Source organism: Vulpes lagopus, chromosome 19, assembly GCF_018345385.1.
Source record: "Vulpes lagopus strain Blue_001 chromosome 19, ASM1834538v1, whole genome shotgun sequence".
Taxonomy (NCBI): domain Eukaryota; kingdom Metazoa; phylum Chordata; class Mammalia; order Carnivora; family Canidae; genus Vulpes; species Vulpes lagopus.
In genome coordinates, this window is record NC_054842.1 from 8,920,841 (window position 1) to 8,948,121 (window position 27,281).

General features: G+C 39.7%; 1 protein-coding gene across 1 annotated transcript in view; it reads right to left on the bottom strand.

Annotated features, from left to right (window-relative positions):
- SCN11A (sodium voltage-gated channel alpha subunit 11) overlaps positions 1-27,281 on the bottom strand; it is an 80,445-nt gene that overhangs the window by 35,661 nt on the left and 17,503 nt on the right. The window contains exons 6-15 of the mRNA XM_041734234.1: positions 24,033-24,206; positions 23,217-23,280; positions 22,214-22,355; positions 21,440-21,637; positions 20,448-20,621; positions 17,864-17,993; positions 16,591-16,829; positions 12,990-13,172; positions 11,714-12,082; positions 9,395-9,784 (exon numbers count right to left, since the gene is read on the bottom strand). Of these exons, the coding sequence (XP_041590168.1) occupies positions 9,395-9,784; positions 11,714-12,082; positions 12,990-13,172; positions 16,591-16,829; positions 17,864-17,993; positions 20,448-20,621; positions 21,440-21,637; positions 22,214-22,355; positions 23,217-23,280; positions 24,033-24,206 (2,063 nt within the window). The remainder of the gene's footprint in view (positions 1-9,394; positions 9,785-11,713; positions 12,083-12,989; positions 13,173-16,590; positions 16,830-17,863; positions 17,994-20,447; positions 20,622-21,439; positions 21,638-22,213; positions 22,356-23,216; positions 23,281-24,032; positions 24,207-27,281) is intronic.

Below are 27,281 nucleotides of genomic sequence, written 5' to 3' on the forward strand. Positions count from 1 at the left end.
TCTCCAGAGAAATAAGCATAAGTGGTTAAAAATATTTTTAAAACATCATTTAAAGTCTCTAGAAATTGTCCTAAGGCATACAGCAAATAAAGAAACATTTATTCAAAAAATCTTCAGAATTCAGTAATAGTATCAGGAGTCCATGGCAATTGAGCCATGATCTTCCCTCTCTCTCCCCACCTTCCAGCTCAGTTTGACGAAGTCCTACTCTAGGAGGCTATGATCAGGAAGATGGGGCTCCCTCTACCCTCAGCCCCCAATCAAGGGATATGTATCTTAACAGGAGGTGTAGATCACCAGTTTTTCTTATCATCTCCAACTCTAAGAAGCTACATTCCTAGTGAATATGGCCAAGAAATTGGGCTCTCTTTTTCAATCCAGCCTCTATTCATAGGATAGAGACTCTATTCCAGATTCAGCAGCTTAAGAATCCTGGGGTTCTGATCATCCTCAATCCAGTTTGTTTAAGGGGAAGAGATTCCATGCAGAAAGAAGGAAGCTGAGAAGATAAGAGGCTACTGTCCTTCCAAGTACTTGGATCAGTACTAAGAGATTTTCCGTTTGGTAGGAGGCATTCCATAAGAAACAAGAACTCTAAAAAATTAAAAAAAAAAAAAGAAAGAAAGAAAGAAAGAAAGAAAGAAAGAAAGAAAGAAAGAAAGAAAGAAAGAAAGAAAAGAAACAAGAATTCTGAAAGCTCTCCTCAAAGAATTGACTTTATCCGGAATAATGTAGGGGAGTTGAAGCTTAAGGATATTCTTGAAAACAATGGAGATTTTGATGATAAGCAAATAAGAAGAGACTGGTCACTCTTCTTCATTAAAAGTAACAAATTAAACCACAGGTCAGCAAGTTTACCACAGAGAACCATGGAAAGAGACAGCTAAGAAGAATCTCCCTGGGGTCAAAACAAATCTCAAAGACTGGCTTTATAAGTATCCCTCCTGGAAATTAATTAGATCAGACTGTGGAGGAATTAATGCCCTGTGGTATTGTCAAAAACAATAGAGCAATTAGCCAGCAATTAGTTCAGCCTAAAATCTGGGTGTGATACCAAATAAGGCAGACAGATTAACAGAGAGATCAAGGAAAGAGATAGTCAAAGAGAGCCCTGCTAAAATAACTGTCATCCTGCTGTGACTGTCTACAAATCCAAGGGTTGCCCTCTGAGTGGTAACACCAAAGATTTCACATTTGTGTGTGTGTGTGGCAAGGGGGGATATGGGGGAGGAGGGAATAGACTTCACTAGAATAGTCTAGTCAAGTCACCAAATAAGCCCCAGAGAGTGGAAAAGGGAACCCATTCCAGATCTGCTACAATACATTAGGTAAAATGTCCAATTTTAAACAAAAATGATTAAACATGGGACAAACCCAGGAAGTACGACCCACACATAGGAAGAAGGCAGGCAAGATAAATTGTGAAAGGGCGTGGATGCCAAAGTTAAAAAACAAAGAGTGCAAATCAGCCATTTTAAATATGTTCAAAGAATTTTAAAAATATATTTAATAAATAAAGGATGCTATGATGACAATGTATAATCAAATACAGAATATCAATGAAGAGATAAGTTATTTAAAAAAACAAATAAGGGATCCCTGGGTGGCGCAGCGATTTAGCACCTGCCTTTGGCCCAGGGTGCTATCCTGGAGACCCGGGATCGAATCCCACATCGGGCTCCCGGTGCATGGAGCCTGCTTCTCCCTCTGCCTATGTCTCTGCCTCTCTCTCTCTCTCTCTCTCTCTCTCTCTGTGTGTGTGTGACTATCATAAATAAAAATTTTTTAAAAAATTCTGGAATTGAAATGTGTAATAACTGAAATGAAAAATTCACTAAGTGAAGAAAGAATCAGTGAACTTGAAGAGGGATCAGTAGAGATTATGCAATCCAAAGAGCACAGGAAAGAAGAAAGACAGAAAACTTAAAGGAAACACAAAGGAATGTAAAACACCATTAAGCATACCAACCAGAAAGAAAGGAGAGAGAAAGGAAACCAGAATAATGGCTTAAATTTGACTGGAATTATTCATTTACACCTCTAAGGAGCTCATAAAACTCACAGTAAGATAAACACAAAAGGATCCAAACCTAGATATAATCATAGCAAAAATGCTGAAAGCCAAAGACAGAGGAAATATTGAAAGTAGCAAGAACAAAGTTGCTCATCACATACAAGGGGATTCCCAACAAATTTAACAGCTGGCTTTTTCTTCCTTTCTAAGTAGGCTCCATGCTCAACATGGATCTTGAACTCATGACCCTGAGGTTACAGGTCATATGCTCTACCAACTGAATCAGCCAGGTACCCGAACAACTGACTTCTTATTAGAAATAATGGAGACTAGAAAGCAGTGGAATGATATACCATGACTGTTGAAATTAAAAAACAAATGTGAACTAAGATTTTATTACCCAGAAAAACTGTCTTTCAAAAATGAAGGTGAAATAAAATAGCACATAAACAAAAACAGAAAATTCTTTGCTAGCTGACCCACCTTACAAAAAATACCCAAGAAGATCCCTCAAGCTGAAAGTAAGTGATCCTAAATGGTAATAAAGTCCACACAAAAAAGCAAAGAGCCCAGGTAAAGGTAAATCTGTAAAGATGAGAAAAACTCATATTTCTTTTCCTTTCTTCTCTATACTTGATTTCAAAAGAAGTTGTCTAAAACAGTTTAAAATTAATGTATTGTTGGACATGTAACATATAAAAATAAAATAAATGTGGTAATAACAGCACCAAAAAGATGAATGGGAGCAAAGTTGTACTGTAGTAAGGAAATGACACCTGAAGGTAACTCAGATTCACAGAAACAAATGGAGAGCTGGAAATGGTAAATAAGAAGATTAATAAAATAAACTCTATCAATATAACTTGCTTTCTTTTCTCAGCTTCACTAGTAAACATATATGAAGCAATGATAAAAATGTATTGTTGGGTTTTTAACATATATGGAAGTAATATGTGTAATAAAAAATAGTACAAAAACATGGGATAGGAAATAGAACTATACATGAGTAATGTTTCTGTATCTCACTAGAATTAAGTTAACTTACCAGACACCAATTCTGATAAGTTAAATGTATGTGACAGCCCCTAGAGCAATCAATAAGAAAATAATCCAAGAAATATTGTGAAAAATCATTAAAGGAATTAAGATGTTATATTAGAAAATATTCAAATAATGCAAAGTAAGGCAATAAAAGACGAAAAGAGGAATAAAAACAAATGAAACGCATAAAAACAAAAAGTAAAATACTAGAAGTAGATAAACTAGACCAAAAATTAGATCAAATGTGAATGGGTTAAGCAATCTAACAAAAAGGCAGAAACTGTCAGACTAGATAAGAAAACAAGATCCAATTATGTACTGACTACAAGAGACACATTTTAGATTTAAAGATACAGTTTGAAAGTAAAAGAGTGGAAGAAGCTATCATACAAGCAGAAACCATAATAAAACTGTAGTGACTATATTAATGTCAGAAAAAAATAGACTTTGCAGTTTTTTGCTTGTTTTTTTTACTCTTTTGAGAGAGCTTATTAGCATGGGAGGTGGGAGGGGTGGAGAGAGAGAGAGAGAGAATCTTAAGCAGGCTCCATACCCAGCACAGAGCCTGAGACAAGACTCAATCTCATGACCCTGAGATCATGACCTGAGCTGAAATCAAGAGTTGGACACTTAACTGACTGAGCCACCTAGGTGCCCTAGATAAAATAGACCTTGAAACAAAAAAATTTACTAGAGATAAAGAGGGACATTGACAAAAACATAAATATATCAGAAAGATAAAACATTTATAAACATATATGCACCTAACACAAGAGCCACAAAATATACGGAAGGAAAAACTGACAGAATTGAAGGGAGAAATAGATAACTCAACAATAATAGTTGGAGGCTTCAATAACCCATTTTTAAAAATGAACACAACTAAGTAGAAGATAGAAATAGAAGGCTTGAACAACATTATCTGTCAATTATACCTAACAGACACCTGCAGAACCTTCAACTTCAAAGAGCAGAATACGCATACGTGTATTGAAACTGTACAGAATGTGTTCTCTGATCATAATGAAATAAAATTAGAAGTACAAAAAGATATTTTAAAAACTCACAAACAGGAGGAAATTAAGTAAAACATTCTTAAATGACCAACAAGTCAAAGAATAAATCACAAAAGAAATTAGAAAAGACTTTGAGATAAAAAACAAAAATATAATATGCCAAAATTTGTTGGATGCATGCAGATAAAGTAGCACTTAGAGGGAAATTTATAGCTATAAATACCTACAATTGAAAAAAAGTCTCAAATCAATAACCTAAACTTCCATGTGAAGGCACGGGGAGAGAAAGAGAACATGAAATTCAAAAAAAGAAATAAGGATACGGTAAGTATATGAGCAGAGATTAATAAAACAATAGGATCAACAAAATCAAAAGCTGATTATTTTAAATGATCAAGAAAATCGACAAAACTTTAACAAGATTTACCAAGAGAAAATGAAAGATCAAATTACTAAAATCAAGAATAAAAGAGGAAACATTGCTATCAACCTTACAGAAACCAAAATGATTCCAAAGAAATACTACAAATAACTGTACATCAACAGTTATTTAGAAGCTTCAATAAATAAACCTATTCCTAGAAATACAAAAACTACCAAAATAGGCTCAAGAAGAAAGAGAAAATCTGAATAGCCCTGTAATCTCTGTAACAAGAAAACAGACTGAATTTATAATTTAAAACTTCCCACAGGGCAGCCCCGGTGGCCCAGCGGTTTATCGCCGACTTCAGCCCAGGGCGTGATCCTGGAGACCCGGGATCGAGTCCCACGTCAGGCTCCCTGCACGGAGCCTGCTTCTCCCTCTGCCTGTGTCTCTGCCATTCTCTCTCCCTCTCTCTCTCTCTCTCTCTCTCTCTCTCTCTCTCTCTCTCTCTGTCTCATTAATAAAAAAAAAAAAAAACTTCCCACAGAGAATTCCAGTTTCTGATCTGACATGTTAAGAAGCCTGGAGGTCTCCACTCCAGCCCAACATGTGCAAAGCTAAACAAACTTGAAAAACAGTAACTCTTCTTACAACCGTAAGAGAAGCGAGGTCCAGGGAAAACTGCTGCCCCCCAAATTGAAGGGAAAGACAGCCTAATACAGAGAATCACAACTTAGCAAAGCAGAAACCTAGAAGAACAAACCTTTGTGGGAATCAGTCCCAGAGTAAGAAAACCTGAACTATTATCAACAAACTAGGGGAGGCTCAGTGAGAACAAGTGTAAGAGATAAAAACTTGAGGGTCCCAGGCAACAGGAGTCCCCATAATTTTGTGCATTTTACCTCTTCGAGCTTTACCAGGTTCTCACAGTGAGTTTGGGAGAAAAAAAAAAAACAACATTTGCTTCCATCAGGGGGAGAGTAAAAAGAATCATTCTGAAACATGCAAACACGTCTTGTTCTTCACAAGGCCTTCCCTCAAGAGAAACTAGTTAACCAGAGTCTAAACTGCTGGGGTTTTATTAGGACCTGACTGACCTGGGGTGTGGGAAATACTCAATTCTAGCCAGCTCTAGATTTCCACCTGGAGGGAGGCAGATACCCAACTCCAGCTCTCACTAGCCACACTGACATGCACTGTTCACAGTCCAGAACCACAAGCTCTCTAAAAGCCTGAGATCTACTCATAGGACCGCAGAGCTTCTTCATTCCCCTCACACCTCACCAACACATTAATAAAGACCTATTTAGAATATTTCCATTTACCCAGTACAGCATGTCTGACTCTAAAGAAAAAATTAGAAGGTATATTAAAAGGCAAAAAATAAAGTTTGAAGAGACAGAGCAAGCATTGGAACCACATTCAATGTGGTAAAATTGTTGAAATTGTCAGACCAGGAATTTAAAATAACTATGATTAAAATACTCAGGGCTCGAATGGATGAAGTAGACAGCATGCAAGAACACAATATAAGCAGAGATGGAAATTCTAAGAAAGGACAAAAAAAAAAAAGCTAGAGATCTAACACATTGTAACAGAAATGAAGAATGCCATTGATGGGCTTATTAGCAGACAGAACACAGCTGAGGAAAGAATCTCTACTTGAGAGGTTTCAGTAGAAACCTCCAAAACTGAAGAACAAAAAGAAAAAAAAGTATGGAGGAAAAAAGAAACAGAACAGAATACTCAAGACCTGTGGAGCGACAGGTGTCAAACATAAATATAATAGGAATACCAGAAGGAGAGGAGAAAAAAGAATAGAACAAATATTTGAAACAATGACTGAGAATTTCCACACAATGTTATGGGTCAATTATAATTGATAATATTTGGATGGACCCTGAAGACATTACACTCAAATGAAACTAGTCAGACAAAGACAAGTACAATGTGATATCATTTATGTGTGAAATCTGAAAAACCCAAATCTGCAGAGTAGAATGGTAGTTGATGGAAGCTGGAGGCAGGGGGAGAGTAGGGAGATGTTGATCAAAAAGTACAAACTTTCGATAAGAAGATGAGTAAGTTCATAGGATATAATGCACAGCATTGTGATTATAGTTAATAATACTGTGTTATATAGTTGAAAGTTGCTAAGAGAGTAAATCTTAAATATTCTTACCATAATAAGAATTATGTGACATGATGGAGGTGTTAGCTAATGCTGTGATGGTAATCATATTATAATATATAAATATATCAAGTCAACATGTTATATACCTTAAACTTACACAATGTTACATGCCAATTATATCTCATAAAGCTAGGGGAGGAAGAAAAGAAACAGAAGAGAAAGAAGACCTCTTGACCCATTTAATGAGGCCCATATTAACCCGAGACCAAAACAAGGCAGACACATTTTAAGGGAAAAAGCTAGGGATGCAAAATCTTTAATGAAATATTAGCAAGTTGAATCCAAATATATATAAAAGGCTAATATACCATGACTGAATAGGGATAATCCAAGGAATATGTAAGTGATTTAATATTCAAAATAAATGTTATTTATGGCTAGGATAATATGATTAGAAAATGTATTTTAGAGAAATCAATATACATTCATGATTTAAAAGAAAAATAAAACCTCCTAGCAAACTGGGAATAAAGGGAACTTCCTCAACTAAAATCTTACTTAATGGGGAAAGACTTAATGTTTCTACCTAAGATTAGGTGCAAGGCAAGGAATATACTCCTATGATTCCTATTCAACATTATACCAAAGTTCCTAACTAATGTAATAAGACAAGAAAAAAAAAACCCATACAAATTTATTTAAAAAGCTATTTTTATTTACAAATGAAATAATTACTTGTGTAGAAAATGCTAAATAATCTTTTAAAAGCTACTGGAATTAATAAGTCAGTTTACCAACATTGCAGGATACAAAGTCAAAATACAAAAGCCCAGGACACCTGGATGGCTCAGTGGTTGAGCATCTGCCTTCTGCTCAGGGCATGATCCCAGAGTTCTGGGATCAAGTCCCACATCATGCTCTCTGTAGGGAACCTGCTTCTCCTTCTGCCTGTGTCTCTGCCTCTCTTTGTGTCTCTCATGAATAAATAAATACAATTTTAAAAAATTCAGAAGCCCGTTCATTTCTATGTACTTATAAAGAAAATTTGGAAAGTGAAATTTTAAAAATTACATTTATAATAGTATAAAAATATTAACTTCTTAAGGAATAAATGTAACCAAAAATGTCAAGACTTATACACACTGAAAACTACAAAACATTACTAAAAAAAAAATAAAGAAGATCTAAATAGGTGGAGAAAAATACATGTTCATGAATCAGATGACTCAATGTTGTGAAGATACCAATTATTTACAGAATATTCAGTGCAATGCCAAACAAAATCCTAACAATCCTTTTTATGGTAAGTTAACACACTGATTCTAAAATGCATAAGGAGGGGATCCCTGGGTGGCTCAGTAGTTTAGTGCCTGCCTTTGGCCCAGGGCATGATCCAGAGACCCGGGATCGAGTCCCACATTGGGCTCCCTGCATGGAGCCTGCATCTCCCTCTGCCTGTGTCTCTGCCTCTCTCTCTGTGTCTCTCATGAATAAATAGATAAAATCTTTAAAAAAATAAAATAAAATGCATAAGGAAATATAAAGGACCTACAATAGCCAAAATAAATTTGATAAACAATAAAATTATATAAAACTTATTATAAATCTACAGTAATCAAGACAGTCTGGTCTTGGTATAAAATAGACCTATAGATCAATGAAACAGAATTAAGAATCCAGAAAAAGTCCTGATAGATGATAGATAGATAGATAGATAGATAGATGATAGCCAATTTGATTTTGACAAAGATACCAAATTGATTCAGTGGCATAAGAACAGTCTTTTCAACATATGGTACTAGAATCACTTAGATATATGGGGGAAAAGATGACACAAATCATTGATTTGTAATGATTAGTCATTAAATTGAATTGGATCATGGACTTGAACCTGAGAGGTAAACTTATCAAAGAAAACATGTGAGAAAACTTCGGCAGTTTTGGATTATACAAAAATTTCTTAGAACGGAAGCAAAACACATGAGCCATAGGAATAATACTCATAAATTATACTTCACCAAAATTAAAAATTTCTGCTCATTAAGATACCATTAAGAAAGTGAAAGATGAGGCACGGTTAGAAAATATGTGCAGTGCACATATCAAAGGACTTGTATCAAAATATGTTATAAAAACACCTCAATCATAAGAAATCCCTCAATAAAAATGGGCAATAGACAATTTACCAAGGAAGATATATTATGCAACATCATTATTTAACAGTGAAATAAAACTTGAAACCTCAACAAGGCACCACCTCAAACCCATTAGAATTATTCAAATTATTGCTGGGGGAATGCAATATGTTACAACCATTGTGGAAAATTCAGGAATATACAAACTGCCATGCTGCATACAGAATGAAGTCTGTAGTAGTTCATTTGGGGTGTCCACCACCCTGCCACTCCCTGACAGCCCTCATCTCCCACCATTCCTCGTCCTTTGGTCCCTTTAGAGGCTAAGTTTGTTCCCACTACTGTCTCCTTTTCTGTGCTGTTCAGGTCACTTTCCTCACCTTTCAGCTAATCCAAACTTTATTAGGGCACAAAGTCACTTGATTCCCTTATTGCCTCAACCCACTGTGATCTCACTCCCCTCTCGACTCCTCTTCCATCTCCCACTTCCACATGTGCAGGACCATGATTAGAACCAGCACTGAGGTGTACACATGAGTCCTGAAGGGCAGCCTCCACATGCTATAACCTTATTATCCCAGCTTGGTGCTTAGGGTAGGGTACATGGTGCTCAGAACAGGACAGGCAACCAGTGTCTCATGGCAGCTCTAGTTTCGTATGACTTCTGCATTTATGTATAAACTTTCTTACCTGTTTTTCAGCCTCAGGTTGTGTGATATGCTGTGCATTGTTTTCTCCAGAAGATTCAAAACCATCCTCTTCCTCTGCAAGTGGGGCCAACCACGTCTGATCATGCTCCTCCCTAGTCTCTGGGCCCCTTTTCATCTCTGTGACCAACGGAATGATATCTTTGCTTTGGGCAGCAGGGCCTCCTGTCACCTTTGTTCTCTTTGGTGACTTTTGAGTCCTGCACCACTTGTGACAAAAATGCTCAAGAGTATATATAACAATGCAGAAAACCCGGTGGAACCGATCCAGGGCTAATTGGACTTTGGTTTTTTTGGACTCTCCATCCAAGTTTCCATCTCTCTCCTCATTACTGAAGGAATTGAGCAGCAAGGCAATGAAGAGGTTGAGTACCTAGGGTGGGGTGGGGTGGGGGGGTGACACACAAGGGGAATGGAAAGTTTAGAAGAGGGAAAAATAGAAGAAGATTCCAGAACAACTTTTCCCCAAGATCTCAAGCTAACTCAAATTAGATTCTATGTCCTCCTTTTTTTAAAAAAGATTTTATTTATTTATTCATGAGAGACATACAGAGAGAGGCAGAGACATAGGCAGAGAGAGAAACAGGATCTCTGTGGGGAGCCTGATGTGGGACTTGATCCCAGGATCATGATCTGAGCCAAAGGCAGACCCTCAACCACTGAGTCACCCAGGCATCCCATTCTATGTCCTCTGTCTCTTGAGAAAGTTCATCTATAGAAGGAGTAAAAGGAGACAAGATTGAGGAAGTCAGCAAGAAAAGACAAGAGAAAAATTGAAGTGAAAGGGTGCAAACAGCCAAGACCAATGTGTCCACGTACAAGCAACACGTGCTGTAAACCCTGGCTAGGGTAAAGTACAACTGTGTGACCATTGGCAAAAAATTAATTAATTAATTAATTAATTAATTAATTAAAATAAAAAAGTATATTCCTTGAGGATCAGTCGAATTGTGAGCTTGGTTTTGCTAGGATGGATATGGGTCTGATGTCTAATACTGCCATGGGGTCCTCCCCTGTTGGCACAGTTTGAGACATAATGTGCTTTGTACAGGGTCTTTAGGTCCTGTTGCCTGAACCACAGAAAAGTATTGGGGCTGAACTGAAGGGGTTTGAATTGAATGTGTAACTCTTCTGTTGATGATGAAGCATGGATCGCTTTAAATTTAGAACATCTCATCAGCGTCCTACTTGGGTTTTTTTTTTTTTTTTTTGCTTACATTTACACACCGTCCAATTCATCATCTTCACCTCCTCAAACTCCTTTGTTTGTGGCTGTCACCAGCTCAAAAATATACAGCCTTTGAGGGCAGGGTCTTGTGAGTGGTCTAGTTACTCTCCCGCAGCTTCACCACAAACTCCATCTGTGGAGCTTTGCTCAAGCTTTCCTCTGTTTGCCCAGTCCTCCTTGCCTCTGTCACGCCCTTCTCACGTACTATATCTTCCACACATCCTTTGCTAACTCTCCCTTCCCACTCCCGTTGGTTATATTCTGTTCTTCTGAACCTTTGTATCATTTACTGTCTACCTAACGTTGCCGATCAGGTACATAGGATAGAGTCAATGTGTGCGTGGATGGTTCAGTATATTTGCATGATAGCCCCAACTTGATTCTGAAGACCTTGTGCTCAGGTATCCTGTGTGTCTCCAGTCTTTTCATACTCTTCATAGGTACCCAATTAGCTAATATCTATGTTTCCAGCTGCAAGTGACAGACTCAAGGTAACTTAAGCATAAGAAAATGTTGTAACCTAAGAAGTTTGAAAATAAAATAGGAGGACCAATTATGACATGAAAGTAGGTTTGTTCCACCTTTTCCCTCTACCTTCCTCAGTACTGGCTTTGTCTTAGGCTAGCTCTTCTCATGCTTGCGTAATGTTTATAGTTCTACCAGGAATCATAGTCATAAAAAGCCCCAGAGAAAATAAAAGACCACTTTTTTTTAACTCATCCCTTCTTCTTTTAAGAACAAGAAACCTTTTTCACTAGATGTCCCTTTACAACTTATTGACCAAATTGACAAACCCCTGCCTCAGCCATTCACTGACAAAGTGAATACAATTAGAATAATCACCTGCAGTAAAATAGCTATTGAGGCATCAGTCAAGATGAGCACTATGTGACAAAGAGGTTTTGTTTCATGCTTTTTATAATTTCATCAAGTCAAATTGAAATGCAGATTTTAATATAATATAGCATTAAATGTATAATATTGGATTTAGAATAATAATTATTAGTGAAGTGTTGCAAAAGAAGCTAATACATTTATTTTGTCCATATGTTAAAAAAAATCTAAGACACTCACCACGAGTTTCCCTATCACCATGATCAACAGAAAGACGACAATGCACAGTGTTTGATTTGTTTCTTGCATACATTCCCACATGTTTTCAATCCATTCCCCACAGAGGATGCGGAATACCACCAGAAAGGAATGGTAAAAGTCCCCCATGTGCCAGCGTCGTAAACATGGGACTGTAGGGTTGCAGGATCTTCTATTACTCTTTACAGAATTGAATTGAGAGCCAAAAAGCTGCATGCCAACCACTGAGAAAATAAAGACCACAATAGCCAGGACCACAGTCAGGTTTCCCAGAGCTCCAACGGAGTGGCCAATTATCTTAATCAGTGTGTTTAAAGTTGGCCAGGATTTGGCTAACTTGAAGACCCTCAGCTGTAAAAGCAGACAATAAACAAAGGTGGAAGAAAAACCAGTTAAAGACAAATTCCATTTGCTCAGCTATACAGTAAATGACACACTCCCAAACCACAGCATTTATGACTTTTAAAAATCTTTTCAAAGTTAAATCCATTCTAAACATAGTTATTAACTCCCTGTTCCATGATAATACCTGTATCTACTCTTTGTTTTAAAAACGGGAATGTTTTGTTCCAATTTTTGTTAAATGATAAAGTCTTTGGAGTCATGATGGTGGAATTAAGCATCTATGTTTATTGCAGAAAATGAATGTTTTGGAATCCTATATTAATACACTAACGGTAAAAAACTCTGGCCCAAGGGCCAAATCCAGCCCATTGCCTGTTTTTGTACGGCCTGAGGGATAAGAATGTTTTACATTTTTTAATGGTTGGAAAATAATTGAAAGAAAGTTATTTCATCACACATGAAAATTGTATGAAGTTCAAATTTTTGTGTCCGTAAATAAAGTTCTATGGAACACACTCATGCCCACTTCTTCTCATATGTCTATGGCTACTGCTGTGCTACAACAGCAGAGCTGAATGATCTCAACAGAGACCGTACAGCAGAATTTTGACACCAAAAGACACAATGTTTTATCAGGTTGCCTAAAGGATCATTTTAGCACAGGAGAGGTAGGGAGTTCAAGGGGGAGAAGACCTCCTGAGACTCCCAAGAGTACGCAAAACCTGGGTGGGAGGAGGAGCACAGTTGTGATTCTTGGGTTAAGGTAAAATGAGTTAAAGTTTAATGTAAAATAGCCACTGAACTCACTCAAGACTTGTCAATCCTAAAAAAAATAAAAATAAAATAAAATAAAAAAGACTTGTCAATCCTGGTAGCTAAGGTATTCAGTAAAATAAAACAGTAAGTGCCTTACCACTCTCAAGGAATGGAAAACCCTCGGACATTGTTTTCCTACAATTATATTGATCATCACATCTACAAAACTCAGAAGAGCAACGATGCTGTCAAAAATGTTCCAGCCTCGGCGAAAGTAGTTGTAGGGATCAAGTGCAATAATTTTTAGGCACATTTCTGCCATGAAAATGCCAGTGAAAACCTACAGTGAGACAGGGAAGAATGAGAAAAGGAAGCTACTTCTCCTTGAAGATACACTTCTAAGAATGGTCCAAGGGAATTGCAGAGTTTACAAAGAAATAAAATGCGTTTTCATTTACTTTGTTCCTCTTCTCCCATCCCACCATAGTGCCCATTACAATAGTACCAAGCGCACAGACATCAGGGTAGAGAATAAATATTTCCCATTCTTTTGAAAATAGAAACAACTGGCCTTTTGATAGAGGGCAGAGCTATAGAAAGCATCAAGCAATTCCTCCTCTAAGTTCCCTTTAAAATGAGAATAAAAACTCCCAAGTGAGGGGAGAGGCAGGATACATGACAGCTCTGAAAACTGAAGATAAATACCCACCATAAAGTAGAATCCAGGAAGAGTTCTCCTAACCACTCAATCTTAACACCTTGATCAGAAAAGAACATTTAAAAGGGACCCAGAGCAAAGAATTGAAAGCACTACTAGGAACAGGAAAACATCTTTAACCAACTCAATATAGAGGCTTATCCTATGTGATGAATTTCTTGGGATAAACCCTAGATTGGTTATGGTTGAAAGACGGATTAACGAGTTGGAATAGAATCTTAAATCTTACAGTTCACTCAGAGAATGCAGAGTTCATTATTCCAAAACAAAATACCAAGGAATTAAAAGGAAGGGCAAGAGTTACAGAAAGTGCTAAACTACGTGATTTCTATGGGCACAAATAAGTGTTTTTGTTTTTGTCTTTGAAAATTAGATAAATATAGGCTTAAAAACATTGCACAATGTTGAATAAGTTGTAGCCAAATTCAAAACTAAATCTATCATCTACATTTTGTATAAGATAAAACAAAGCATTTCTTTATAGCAAATAGCACATTCTCACACATATACAATTAAAAAAATATGAGAAAACAATAGTGTTGTTGACAACAAAAGGTTGTCAGTAGTAAGACTCTCCTCTATAGTTCTGGAAAAGAAAAAAGAAACAACTCAGAAATTATATTTAAGTCTCCTTATTAAAAGTAAGAGATGATCTATTTTCATAAATAATTCGATGACTTGCTATTTATTTTAAAAATCCCTAAAATAAAGTGACATGAGTTAATAAAGGATAGGCAAAGACAGATTCAAGATAAGCAAAGAGAAAACAAATCAAAGTGGCAAAGAAAACCCAAAGCTTTTCCCTTTAAATATTGCTATTTACCTCTACCCAAAACCATAACCAGTGCCTAAAAGCATGCAGTGTTACCTGTTGTGGTTGATTGTGCTGGACTGATCCCTGTCCCTTTTTGAGTTCCTCCTCCCCATCCTGTCTCCTTCAGGCTTTAGATATCTAGCACTACAGCATCCCTACATGCCTTGTGACCATTGGTTTTGCAATCCAATTCAACTGCTATTAGCTTCTTGGGAGCTCAATGTACTCCCCTGATTCAAGCAATCCCAAAGCCTAGGGAGTCCATTTCCAAGTCCAGTCCCACAGAACTCCACAGGCCAGTTGAAGCCTGGTCTACCTGTCAGAGGAAGGAGGTTTGCATGTGTTCTTTGGAACTCAAGGCTCCAAGACCTCCCTCTACCACTGCTATGGGAGCACAGTAAATGAGGTGGCGGCCACCTTTGTAGTGCATGTTTAGGGAATGGGGCACATAGAATGGAAGCGCAGGCTACAAGCCAGCTCTGCATGTTTCTTATCAGTTTGCAGGGGCCAGGACACAGAAGCTGCCTGTGAACTTACACACCAACAATGTCCCTGTGCTTCCTTCTGTACCGCTTCTGGGAGAGTGAAGAAGAATGTCACTTAATTACTCAGTTTCTAACTACAAAACGTAGCTTCACCTCAACACCCAGAACATCTATTCAGTGGGAGTTCTGAGAGGGTGGCTTCAGTCATTTCCTATAGTTGGATCAGCAAATGAAGGGATGGACAGACCACCTTTGCAAACTGGGAAGCTCTGCCTAGGGGCATGACTCGGTTCTTTGGGTATTCTCTGGAACTTATCTAATAACTCCATCTACTAGAAGGTGCTGAAAGATGGGTCTGCTGACTCTGCTGAGGCAGGAACCATGGCCCTGCAGGCACAGTTCTTGTCTCCAAGTGAAACAACATTGTCAACCTGTTTCTGGGATACATCAGCAGGAGAGAGCTGAATACACTGGCCTGGAGCCCAAAAGATAACAGCTCATTAGAAGGTACCTAAGTGTATTAGGTTCATCATGCAGCATGAAATCTAATCTGACCCATGCACACCCACAGAGCACTTCTTCCCAAGGGTAGTTTGGGGGAAAGAAACTTACATGCAGACTCTCTGTAAGGAGAACCACCCTGGTCTTTCACTGCAGTCCCACTGTATCTCTGCTCCTCCTGAGAGGGGCATGGAACTGAGGGTGACCTCAACCTGATGCATAGAAGCAGCTTTGTGGATCAACTTCTGGTTCAATAGGTATAGTGGGTTCTGATCAATAAACTAATTAATTAAAAAAACTAAACTAACTAGTAAACTAATTAATTAAAAAATACATACACGTATATTGCCTAGAAATCCTCTGCAATGCTAATGATCGCCTTTACTAATAGGACCGTAGGAAATGAGTTTCCCCTTTGTATTTCCTTTATTTGTACTTTTCCTTATTTTTAGAATTGCAGAAAGCATATCTTGCTTCTTAAATTGGAAAATAAAACTTTAATAATAAATGGCTAGATATTCTCGTAAGATTTTTAGCCTATTAATTCATTAGCTAATTAGGGTAGAACATTCAGTGGGTAATTGTTATTTCTGATATTTGGGAAACTAATTAATCCTTAGGGGGAAAAATACCTTCTCCAAGAACAATAAATTGAATGTTTGTGGGAAATCTGCTCTCCTATCTTATTTTCCCAGTTTAACTGGGACTAGATCCATCCGATAAGAAACATACTGAAGCAGGCTCAAGCCTGGAGGCCCCTCCCCACCACACCACTCCATAAGCTCTGTACAACTCCTCTTGGGAAAATATGCCTCCCACAGCTGCCAGCCTCTGACCCACATTTCCGGGGGGAATAACACCTTGTAATGGCAGTCACATTATTTTGTGACAAATGATGTCATCCATATCACTGGGGATCATGGGACACATTACCAGGGTCTCTGGATATGGCTAATGTCTGCTTGATCATCCCAAATGGCTGAACTTTTATGATGTCTACTGGCTTCTGGCTTCCCACTGGATGATTAAAGAGATGCCCTAGCATACCAGAGGGCCAACACAGGGCCCGGGGAAAATTACTGAACTGCATAAAAACGAAATCCTAATAGTCATCTTTTCCCTTTACCTAATGGGACAAAAGACCTAGGCTAGGTTAGGCCACTCACAAAATGTTTAGACTTAGGAAGAATTATAATTCACTATTTGAAATATTCTTATATTTTAAAAAGCCTAACGTTACCAAATTCCCTGTGTACAATATAGACTCAAAACTCTGGTCCATTTTGTAATGCTCCATGGCCAAGAAGACAGTATTGATGATGATGCAGACGGTGATGGCCAGCTCAGTAAAGGGGTCAGTCATCACGGTTCTCAGGGCCTTCTTAATGCATAGCCAACGTGGACTACAGTTCCACACGAGGTATCTGGATGCCAGGTTTTCCCCACATGGGAGGCAAGGCTCCTGTGATTTTTCTTGTTCTGTAGAAGGAGAATGAAAAGAGCAGTTGAGTAGTATGCTCTGAATCTATTTGGCTGCTGTTAGCCTGAGTGCATTCTTTCCTCTCTCTTCCCTAGGGTCTCTTATGAAAAACCTGATCAGCCAAGAAGGGCACTGATGGATGTAGCTGGAAAGGTTTCCCATATACAACTTCCATATGGTATAGCCATACATCTAGTCATTATACTTGTATTCAGCATCTGGATACTCGGCTGCACTGTTAGAGATACAGATGTGGAAGACAGCACTGACTGGCTGTGAACCCATGAAAGAGAAAGATCTAAGCTCAAGTTATATTCATTCAAAGCAGACCATGGTGACAGCTGTAACAGAGGCACACAGAACTACCAGGGCTCAGGGGAATGCATATCTATATGCATTGAAAGAAAAGGTATTCTTATTAGCCGGTTGAGTTCAGCCCATAAGGCTACTGGACCCCTGATTTCCCTGGCACCATTTCAGGGACTCATGCAAGTCAAACGAGACGATACAACAGGCTCAAAATTGCTAAGGATCAATCTGACCCCATCCTTGAAAGGACTTGAGTCCTACCTTTGAACACTAACCCCTTAGTTGGGTCCTGGTTACCTGCTGTTAACGAGATCCATCAGATGGTTCCAGCCTATCTGGAAGACGTAGGTCTTCCATTGTCCATGTCAGATTCCTAATTCTAACTTCAATGACTACTGTCACCTACTGGAAACTTCTGTGTCTTCCCTTCTTTGGTCACTAGCTTTGTCGCTGAGACCTCCTGTTACTGCCTGGCTTGATTGGGAGGTCCCAGCTGTACTCTTGGTCCCAAGTCCAATCCCAAAGGCTAACCAGTTCCCACCACTAACCGAGGGCCAACTCAGGATGGGCCCACTTCTTCCAAGCCATTTTTCTCACATGTTCCAAAGAGGCAGAAGAAGTCACTCTGCAGGAAGTACAAGGGGCTTCAGAGGGCTCTGGGGGAGGAGAATGGAGGGAAATCACAGCAGTTCGGATCTTCCTGGGGCTGGAAGGCAGAGCTTACCCTGCATGGTAATGGTGAGGATGCTGACAGCACTCAGGGCCCTCTGCCTTTGGAAGGGGTCCCCGTGATCATCACAATAATCCACTGATAGATTCTGGGAGAGTCGTTTGGTTTGCTCCAGGATGTGAGGCTGTAAGAGAAGGCAGGCATGATGAACCTTCAGGGAAGGGGCTATCTCTCCTCAAAACTTTACCAGCTACTTTGTTTCAATGTCACATGCCTCAAAGATACTTAATATCTTATATAGATCTACTCACTTCCATTTCATGGCATGCTGAAGGTTCAGTTTTTGTATTTCATATTGAATAGAGAAGTGAAATACAGTTTGACCATTCATATTTCTTATGCATGCACATTTCCAGGGTCCCAGCTACAGAAAGTTTTCTTTCTCTGTGATTTATTCATTGTTAACAAAGAACAAACAAAATTTTACAAAAACTAACAAACGATAGTTCAGAGTACAAAAATAATAAAAAGTTGAACTTGGAAACAATGTTTTTGGGTGGCAGAAGAGGGAGATACATTGAGAAGGGTGGATTGGGGCCAGATAATGAAGTGCCTTGAATGGCTGCCTAAATTGATTTTGAAACAGTAACTAAAAGGAACTGCCAAAATATACATGACAGAATCTATACACTAAACCTCAAGCACTCTTTCAGGCTATGCCCCGGAGCTTGACTCTCACCTTACCTACAATTCTAAGATCTCTAGAGATGAAAGGATATAAACCTTCAGATACATAGAAAACTGTCCATTATGACTTATTTCCCTACACTTCTGACTAACCAGGGTTCCCAGGGAACTATCCCTTGTGATAAGCTATTTTAAAGACAACCTATAAACTTTCTATAACTATTTTTGTTTTGATCTAGGGAAAAGACACTTTTTACTAACTATCGGGTCTTGATCTTTTGTTTTGTGAAATGAGGAAAACCTTCGAAATATTAAAAAAATATTTACAGTCTCTTCAACATACTATAATCTGACATTAAAGAAGCCTCTTGGGATGCCTTGATGGCTCAGTGGTTGAGCGTCTGTCTGCCTTTGGCTCAGGGTGTGATCCCAGTCCCAGGATCGAGTCCCACATTGGGCTCCCTGTGAGGAGCCTGCTTCTCCCTCTGCCTATGTCTCTGCCTCTCTTTCTGTATCTCTCACGAATAAATAAATAAAGTCTTAGAAAAAAAAAAAAAGAAGCTTCTAAACCAAGAGATGGGCCCATGTCATTTCATCAGAGAACCGCTGACAGCAGTAGATGAGGTCTACCAATCAGGCATCTTCCCCACCCTGTATATCTAGTCAGCTGCCAAATTTTATCGTCTGGAGATTACTATACCCTGTTATTCTCTCTTCATTCTCCTGCCTTAACCACAATTTAAGCCCTTGTTGCTTCTTGGATTACTGCCACAGCTTCTTAATTGGTTGTGTCCAGTTTTATCTTACTCCTCCCCCATCTTTTCAATGCATCTAGGATTTCAAAACTGTCAATTTGGTCAAGTCACTCTTTTGCTTAAAACCTTTCAATACTGCCTAGCTTTTGCTCTCTAAGGGAGAACCCTGAGCAAGGCCTTTTGTGATGATCCCATCCCATCAGCTATAGTCTGTCACTACCCACCCTCATTTCATTACATACACATATACATGTGTGTATATATACTCTCAAGTGTTCTATGGGGTCACATTCTCCAGCTCTCCTTTGTCTCAAAGCCTTTGTATATGCCATTCCCTCTACCTGTGGTGCTCCATTCACTTTTTTCCAAAGAATGAAACATTAATTCCCCCTTTCTGCACAGACACTGCTTCTTCTGGGAACTCTTCCTATCTACAGCTCTTCTCCCACCCCCACCAAGTCTGGGTTGGTTGTCTGAAGCAGATACTGCTGTTCAGTTGAATCTGTATGTTCCTGGGACCTACCTGGAGGCTTTCTCTGGAGACTTGACCACCATTTGCCCTAATGCATATCAAGTCAGAAATTCAGAAAAAATGATTATCTCCTGAACCCAGCAGTCAGGAGCCAGTGATGGGCCAAAGTTGGTATATAAATACTCTAATGCCCTCATGCCATGGAGATTAAACTCTAACCACCTTCATTGGTAACTGGCTTGATAATTACCCTTAATTGGCCACCTTCTTTTCCATGTATCCCTTCTTCCCACTCCTCTTGATGCTTCCTGGGATCATTTCCTAAATAATCTACTTGCCCTCTAATGTCTCAGGGTTTGCTTTGGAGGGAACTCCCACTAAGAACTTGTTCCTCCTCCATAGCAATCATCATGGCAGCCATCACACTGGACAGTAACTGCCTCCTTATTAGTGTGCCTTCATCCTTAGTTGTCTGTTTCACACATCTCATGTATCCCCAGTACCTACCCCAGGGCCAAGCAGATAGTAATCACTATCAACACTTCAAATAGATGCCTGTAAACAAATGAGTAGTTGAACAGACACATAGATGTGGGTAAATATGCACAAAGGGATGAATGGATAAATGAGTAAATGAATGAATGAATCCTTTCAAGTAGACTAACAACTTGACCTGTCCCCCTAACAATGTTATGGTATCATTAATTACTGGGCCAAGACTTGCCTTTTTTGTGGAATCTTCATCAGAATCTGATCCTGGAGTCTGGTCTTTCCCAGAGTCTCTCAAAAAAAAGGACTTTCTTTTCCTATTACCAAATAGCTTTCTCTTCTTTGAGGAAAAAGATGATGCTTCCAGGGAATTAAGTGAACTTCTGTCAATTCCCATGGCAACTAGAGCCTTAGAAAGTGGACAAAAACAATTAATAAATGGATTACACCTCCCCATACGATGCTGCAAATGACTCGAACTTCTTAAGTGTTTCCTCCTCTCTTCTGGAAGCATCATACCATTTAGATTGTTCATCACCTACTTGGAATATGCTAGATTTGTTATTATTTATCAGGAACATATCCTGTTTGTTTATTCACTGGGATTGCAGCCTCAAAGGCAAGGTTAACTCTTTCATATCTCTATCACTAACCCTTTGCACAGAGTACAGTATGTGCTATGCACTCTATAAGTGTTTGTACCTGATGACTCAGGTATTAAACATAATGGGCTTCCACCTGATGAATCTCTATGGAGGATGAGAAATAAATTTTAGAATTGGGAAAATGATACCAAGGAAACAATAAGAACAGGCTGTAAATATGACAGGAATTTCAAGAAGGGAAAGGTGATCACAGTTGTTGTCTCTAGAGCACCATTATTGCTTTCCCAAACCCTCCCAAACAAAGGCCCTAAACACAAACATCTTCAGATTCCCATAAGAAAGCCTGGATCCCAGCCTTAGTTTACATATATGTACATTTTATCCTCTACCAGCAGTCTGGGATCTGTCCTAGAAGGCCCAGGTTTCAGAAGACCTAGTGTTCCCTGTTCTCAAGAGTTCTGTACTTGGACACCATAGGGAGAGATGGCAGCAGAGCCAGTCTTTGAGAGGCTTAAATTCTCAGAGAAGCACCAGTAGAGAAAACTCTAAGAGCAGGCTTGATGGCCTCTGCAGTCCCCTCCACCCCAAGCAGACCCCACTGTCTGACACTGTGTGCCCCTACCTCCTTCTCCTCCTTCAGCAGCCGCTGGGCTTCCTGAAACATCTTTTCCTTGGCCTCTGTTTCAGCAGCTACGTTTCTGTTCTGTTCCTCATAAGCCATGGTGACAACAGCCAGGGTTAAGTTAATCAGGTAAAAAGAGCCCAGGAAGATGACTACCACAAAGAAGAAAACTGAGAAGAGCCCTGAGGCACGCAAGGTCTGCAAAGGACAAAATACACAGTTGTATCTAAAGCCTTTTTCCACAGAGAGGTGACTGTCACCTCAAGCAGACACAACACAGTAGCAACCAGTCTTCCTCCAGCACTGCTTGGGTTAGCTGCCTGCAGCACCGTCTATAGCCTCCCATCACCCAGGGACTCCTGCTGCCCATCAGTGAGCAGATGCCATCCCGACATTCTCAGGTAAGACTTGATACTTTATTATGACTTTCTCAAGTGTATTTGCATTTTCCAATTTAAAAGGCAGGAGAGAAAGGAATGCTTCATGAAAACTGAAGTACTGGTGGTGGAAGTGCAGGCAGAAAGGAATCTGGAGAGGGGTAACATTTCTAGGAAGAGATGTTTTTTGATGTTTCTAACAGAATAAAGTAGAATTTAACAATACAGCTATTGAGGATGAGGAACAGATGACAAAAGAGGAGGGTAGATGGTAAGTTATGAATAAATGACAGAAAGATAGATGAGTGATAGAGGGTAGGGAGTGGAGGGAGGAGGGTGAAAGGAGGGAGGGCGAAGGTGGAGGCAGGAAGTGACAGAGAGAGAATAATTAGATAACCTGTTGATAAAGCTTCTCCCAGGAATCTTGGGTCATAAGCCGAAACATGGCAAGAAAAGACCAACCAAAGTTGTCAAAATTGGTATAATTATAGTCAGGATTCCTTTTGGTGTGGTTGCATTGAAATCCTTCAGAACAGGCACTAGATGAAAACAAGGGAACAGAGGAGGAATTACATTCCCTGCAGGACATCTTTCCTCTCAACCCATACCCATCGCAGCTGAGGCGCTGGCTCTTTTGAGGGCCACAGGCTCATGTGGGAAAGTCCTGGGTGCAGAGTATTTATAGAGTGGCCATGCCCCACCTGGCAAGCCTCCTGACCTATCCCTTACTGTGGACACTCACAGTAAGTATCTTATCTTAATTTGAAATATACTCATTAAATCACCCTTAATTGAATTTTTCACCACAGAGAACACTGATACTCTGGAAGAAAGAAAGGTATCCCTAAAGAGCTACAGAGTTACAAGCTGGATGAGGTGAATGTGTGTGAACACACTGTATATGAAATTAGAGGCAGCGGTGATCAACACTCAGTTTTATATCAGGGCCATGCTGCTGGACAGGAAATAAGAATTCCATGGGGGGCTCTCAGTCATAATGTTCTTTTTACCCTTTGAAAGTCTTGAAAATCCACTCCATAAAGTCAAAATATCATATTTTCCGTAGGTTTCTTCAGCTACAAATTCAACATGACTTGGGAGACAAAGCTGTTTTAAACACTTGGAAATACTTATTATAATATTAATTATAATTAAGTGTGTCCTTTTATTATTAATTTTTAAATTACTTGATTAATTTTATTAATAATTATAATAATGAATTATTGATAATTTAATAACTTATTCTAAATTTGCCTAGACTCATGAAATAATCAGTCTTGTTTGTCTACAACCATCACTGCTTCCACAAATCATTAGATGAAAACTGTTGGCCACATTACCCCAAAAGGTCCATGATGAGTGCTCTGCTTGGGAGAAAAATGGAGACATGAACCTCTTACCTTTCACCCATCCAGATGCCACACATTCTGAATTCAGAGGAATTTTTCTTTTCAAAGCAACTATCTGAGAAGCAAAGAATCACAAGTTCAGGTTAAAAAAAAAAGAGAATAGAAAATATGCCAAATTTGCTTGAAACTAATGGTTTGAAATCCTCTAAAATGATCAAAGTGGATGGCCAGAGAGGAATAGAACCTAAATGCTCAGGAAGGAGCCAGAGAAAAAGAGAGAAAGGAAGATGCAAGAAGGAGAAGGAGGAGGAAGCAGTGATACCACCATGCCCCCACAGCCTCTCAGTTCATAAAACTGAACCAGGGGCCATGCCCTGGAGGAAGCTAGACACAGACTCAGCCCATGAGAAGTGCATAAACCAAGATAGACATGGATAAGGGGTAGTCACATGAGATCCAGAACACGTGAAATTGCTGTAGGGTTGACCTCAATGTAGAGAGAGTGCAGCAGAAAAAGAAGTGGTGTCATTAGAGAAAATACCAAGGAGGAGGGCTGGGAAGTTGCTGGCCAAATCCAGGCATTCTAAAGACTTCTGCAAAATGTGGCAAAGAAATGGACATATCCACAGGGGAAGGGAAAGGGCTGACACCACTTGTGTGGATGTGGCTTCAGGCTTTACCTTCTCCATGGAAACCTGAAGAACAAGGCAGTTCTCTAAGAGACTCATCTGCCTGCATGAGAACCCTGGATGGATGAAGTCATCCTTACTCCTAAGAAACTCTGTAATACAGATCTATAGATAATATGAGTGGTGACAGTAAAAGTTAACCATGCACAGACCAAGGTGTGAAAGGTGGGATATTTACCACTAAGTTTATTGATATCCGTACAGCTCGCCTTAATACATCTTTGGTTCAGACTTCCCATGAAGAGCTGCTGACCCACCAGGGCGAAGATGCTGAGGCAAAAGAGAGTCAGGATCATCACGTCGACAAGCTTCTTCACAGAGCGTAGCAAGGCCCCAACAATGACTTTTAGACCTGGTGAGAAGAAGGACCGGTGTGGGGAGAAGCCCCCACTCACACACACAGGAGACACATGCCAGGGGCAGGGAGGGAACAGCCAAGGTCTCAAATGTCACTTGACTCTTTCTGGAATCAGAAACTGGCCTGGCCTATGATTCTGATGCCATGGATTCTGGTTCTAACTCTGCCTGAGAAGTTGTATGGCATTGAGCAGTCCACCAATCTAGAGCTTAGCCTCTTCATCCTGCCTGTGTCTGCCACAGGGTTGTTCTAAAGAGTAAGTGAGAAGACTCTGACTAGAAACATCTCATACAGACAACTTAATTACATTGTGCAGACACCTCACAGCTAGGGAATACATGCAGCACCAAGGCCAAAGTGAAGCCACCCTAGAGGAGATAGAACTGTATTTAACATTCAACGGTCACTGGTTACTACAAGTATGCAAGGTGCTATGAGACAGTGTTAAATTGGAGGGCAGGGAGCTAGAAGGAGGACCTTTGTCTGGATTCAGATAATGAGAATATTTAGGAGGAAAAAACTCAGATTACTACTTATAATAGGTTTTTTTCTTTAAAATTCAAGAAATATTTACTAAGCACCTATTGTGTCCATGGCACACTGCTAGGCTGCCAAGTTGCAAAATAAGAAAGACATAATCTTGTGGTACAATGGTAAATGTTTAAAATCAGCTTTCTAGGGGTGCCAGAGTGGTGCAGTTGGTTAAGCATCCGACTCTTGATTTCTGCCCAGGTTGTGATCTTGGGGTCATGAGATCGAGCGCCATGTCAAGCACTGCACTCAGCACAGAATCTGCTTGGAATTCTCTCTCCCTCTCCCTCTGTCCTTCTCCTCTTCTAAAATTAAAAAAAAAAATCTTTAAAAAAAATCAGCTTTCTGTATGAGGGAGGAGTGTACAGAGAAAGTCCCATCTATAGCATTTACGGTCCTCCTTGTTTGCTGAATTATGTAGTGTAGATCCCTTTTCTCTCTGCATACAGCCCTCTTACCCAGCTGGTTTCAAGCTAAACTACATGACATCCCTGGATGCAGAGCTGGAAAAGGACATGCACAATCTGCTGCCAAGGAGCCAAAACAAGTAGCTCCAGTACACCACTGAGTTAGGGACTCTGCTCTCAGCACAGCTGGAAAGATAGTCAGATATGACTTACAATGTGTGAGATTACGCAAAGTGACAAAGTTTCAACTAATCGGTGTAAATCATGACTGGTAGACTTGGGAACAGAAAGTGACACCTAATGGGAAGCCAAACCTGCAGCAAATGACCCTCCCACAAAGTGGGATGCCACATAAGGAGGAGGCTTCAGGCCAAGCTGGGACATTCACTGTGTCCCCAGCTGCAGCCAAACAAGTAGATGCTCCAGTCTCATTGAAGTGTGACTCTCATCTATAACAATATGCTTGAGTCTTCTCCAAAGCAAGAGGATTTGGATGAAAGATGGATGAAAAAACTGCTCTGATTCCTCAATAATTTTTACAAAGTCCCTGAAGAGATCATAATACATCATTATTTCCAGAAAGTATCCAGAGATCTCATGTGTTTCATGGGTCAAAATGGAGACTATGTTCACCTCCTTAGAGGTGAAGAAGGAAACACTACAGCTGCTAAGTGACTGCCTGATACAATGTTTTACCCATTGGAAACACAAGGCACAAAGTCCCTAACCTTACCTGAGAAGCCAGGGTCCACCTTGCAAAAGAGGAAGAAAAGGAGGAGAGAGACAAATTCTACATAAAATGTCATTTGCTGATAGTTTATCACTATGCAGTTTTTCTTCTGAGGTTTCTTTTTTTTTAAGATTTTATTTATTTATTCATGAGAGACACAGAGAGAGAAAGAGGCAGAGACATAGGCAGAGAGAGAAGCAGGCTCCATGTAGGGAGCCTGATGCGGGACTTCAATCCCAGTACTCCAGGATCACATCCTGAGCCAAAGACAGGTGCTCAACTGCTGAGCCACCCAGACGTCTCATCTTCTGAGGTTTCAAAAAGTAACCCACTGCCTCTGTTTGAAAGGATTCAAATTGCCTAGAGTTTCAGTGGTACAGCTAAGCACTGATAGAAAATACTGGAAGGGAAGAAGGGGGGGTGAAGGACTCCAGAAAGAGAATATTTTTTAGTAAAGATTTTTTTAATGTAAAGGAAAGAGGAAAGAGAGGAGAAAGGTATGCCACAGCAACCTCATTTTTTAAATAAACTGTAGCTCATATTCACAACCCATCCTTAGCTTCATCCTGACTCACAGAACACCTTCCTTACCTGGCTTCCAGGATGCACCTTTCCCTCCTACTTTCTGGTGACTCCTTCTCATCACCTCTCCTGGTCTCCCCCTTCCCTCTTCACCTTTAAGGTGATGGTGCCCTGGGACTCAGTCCTCTGCCCTTTCCTATTCTTCATCTAGGTTCACTCTCTTGGTGATCTCATCAGATTTCATGGCTCAAGTATCATCTATAGGCTCATGATTTCCAAAATGACATCTCCAGCCCAAGCTGCTGCCTGGAACTCCAGACTCATATACGTAATTACCTGTTTGATATTTCTATTTGATGTCTCACAGCCATTTCAAACAGAAAATGTCCAAAGCTAACTCTCCATCTGACCCCTAGACCTGTTCCTGTGACAGCCTTCCCTATGTCAGTCCTCGATGATTCCGTCTTTCCAGTCATTCAGGCCAAAAACCTTGACTCATCCTTAACTCTTTTCTTTTGCTCACACCACACATACAATCAGTCTTTCAGTAAATTCTATTGTTTCTATCTTCAAATTTAGAATCAGACCGTTGTCTACCAACTCCTCTATCATCACCTGATCTGAGAGCACAATCATCTCCTTTCTTGGATTATGACAGTGGCATCTTGTGTCATTTTGGGTTCTCTGAGAATCAGATACTCTGGAACCAGAAATGTAAGAGATCCATTGGGTGATACGTCTATGAAGAAGAAGGGAGTACAGCTGGCAGGGAGAGCCTCAGACTACGACACAGGGCTGATACCTGGGAAAGGAGAGTGGGAAGGAAGCAGGACTGGACAAGGAGAGTCTCAGACTGTAGTGCCACTGTAAGAGTCACAA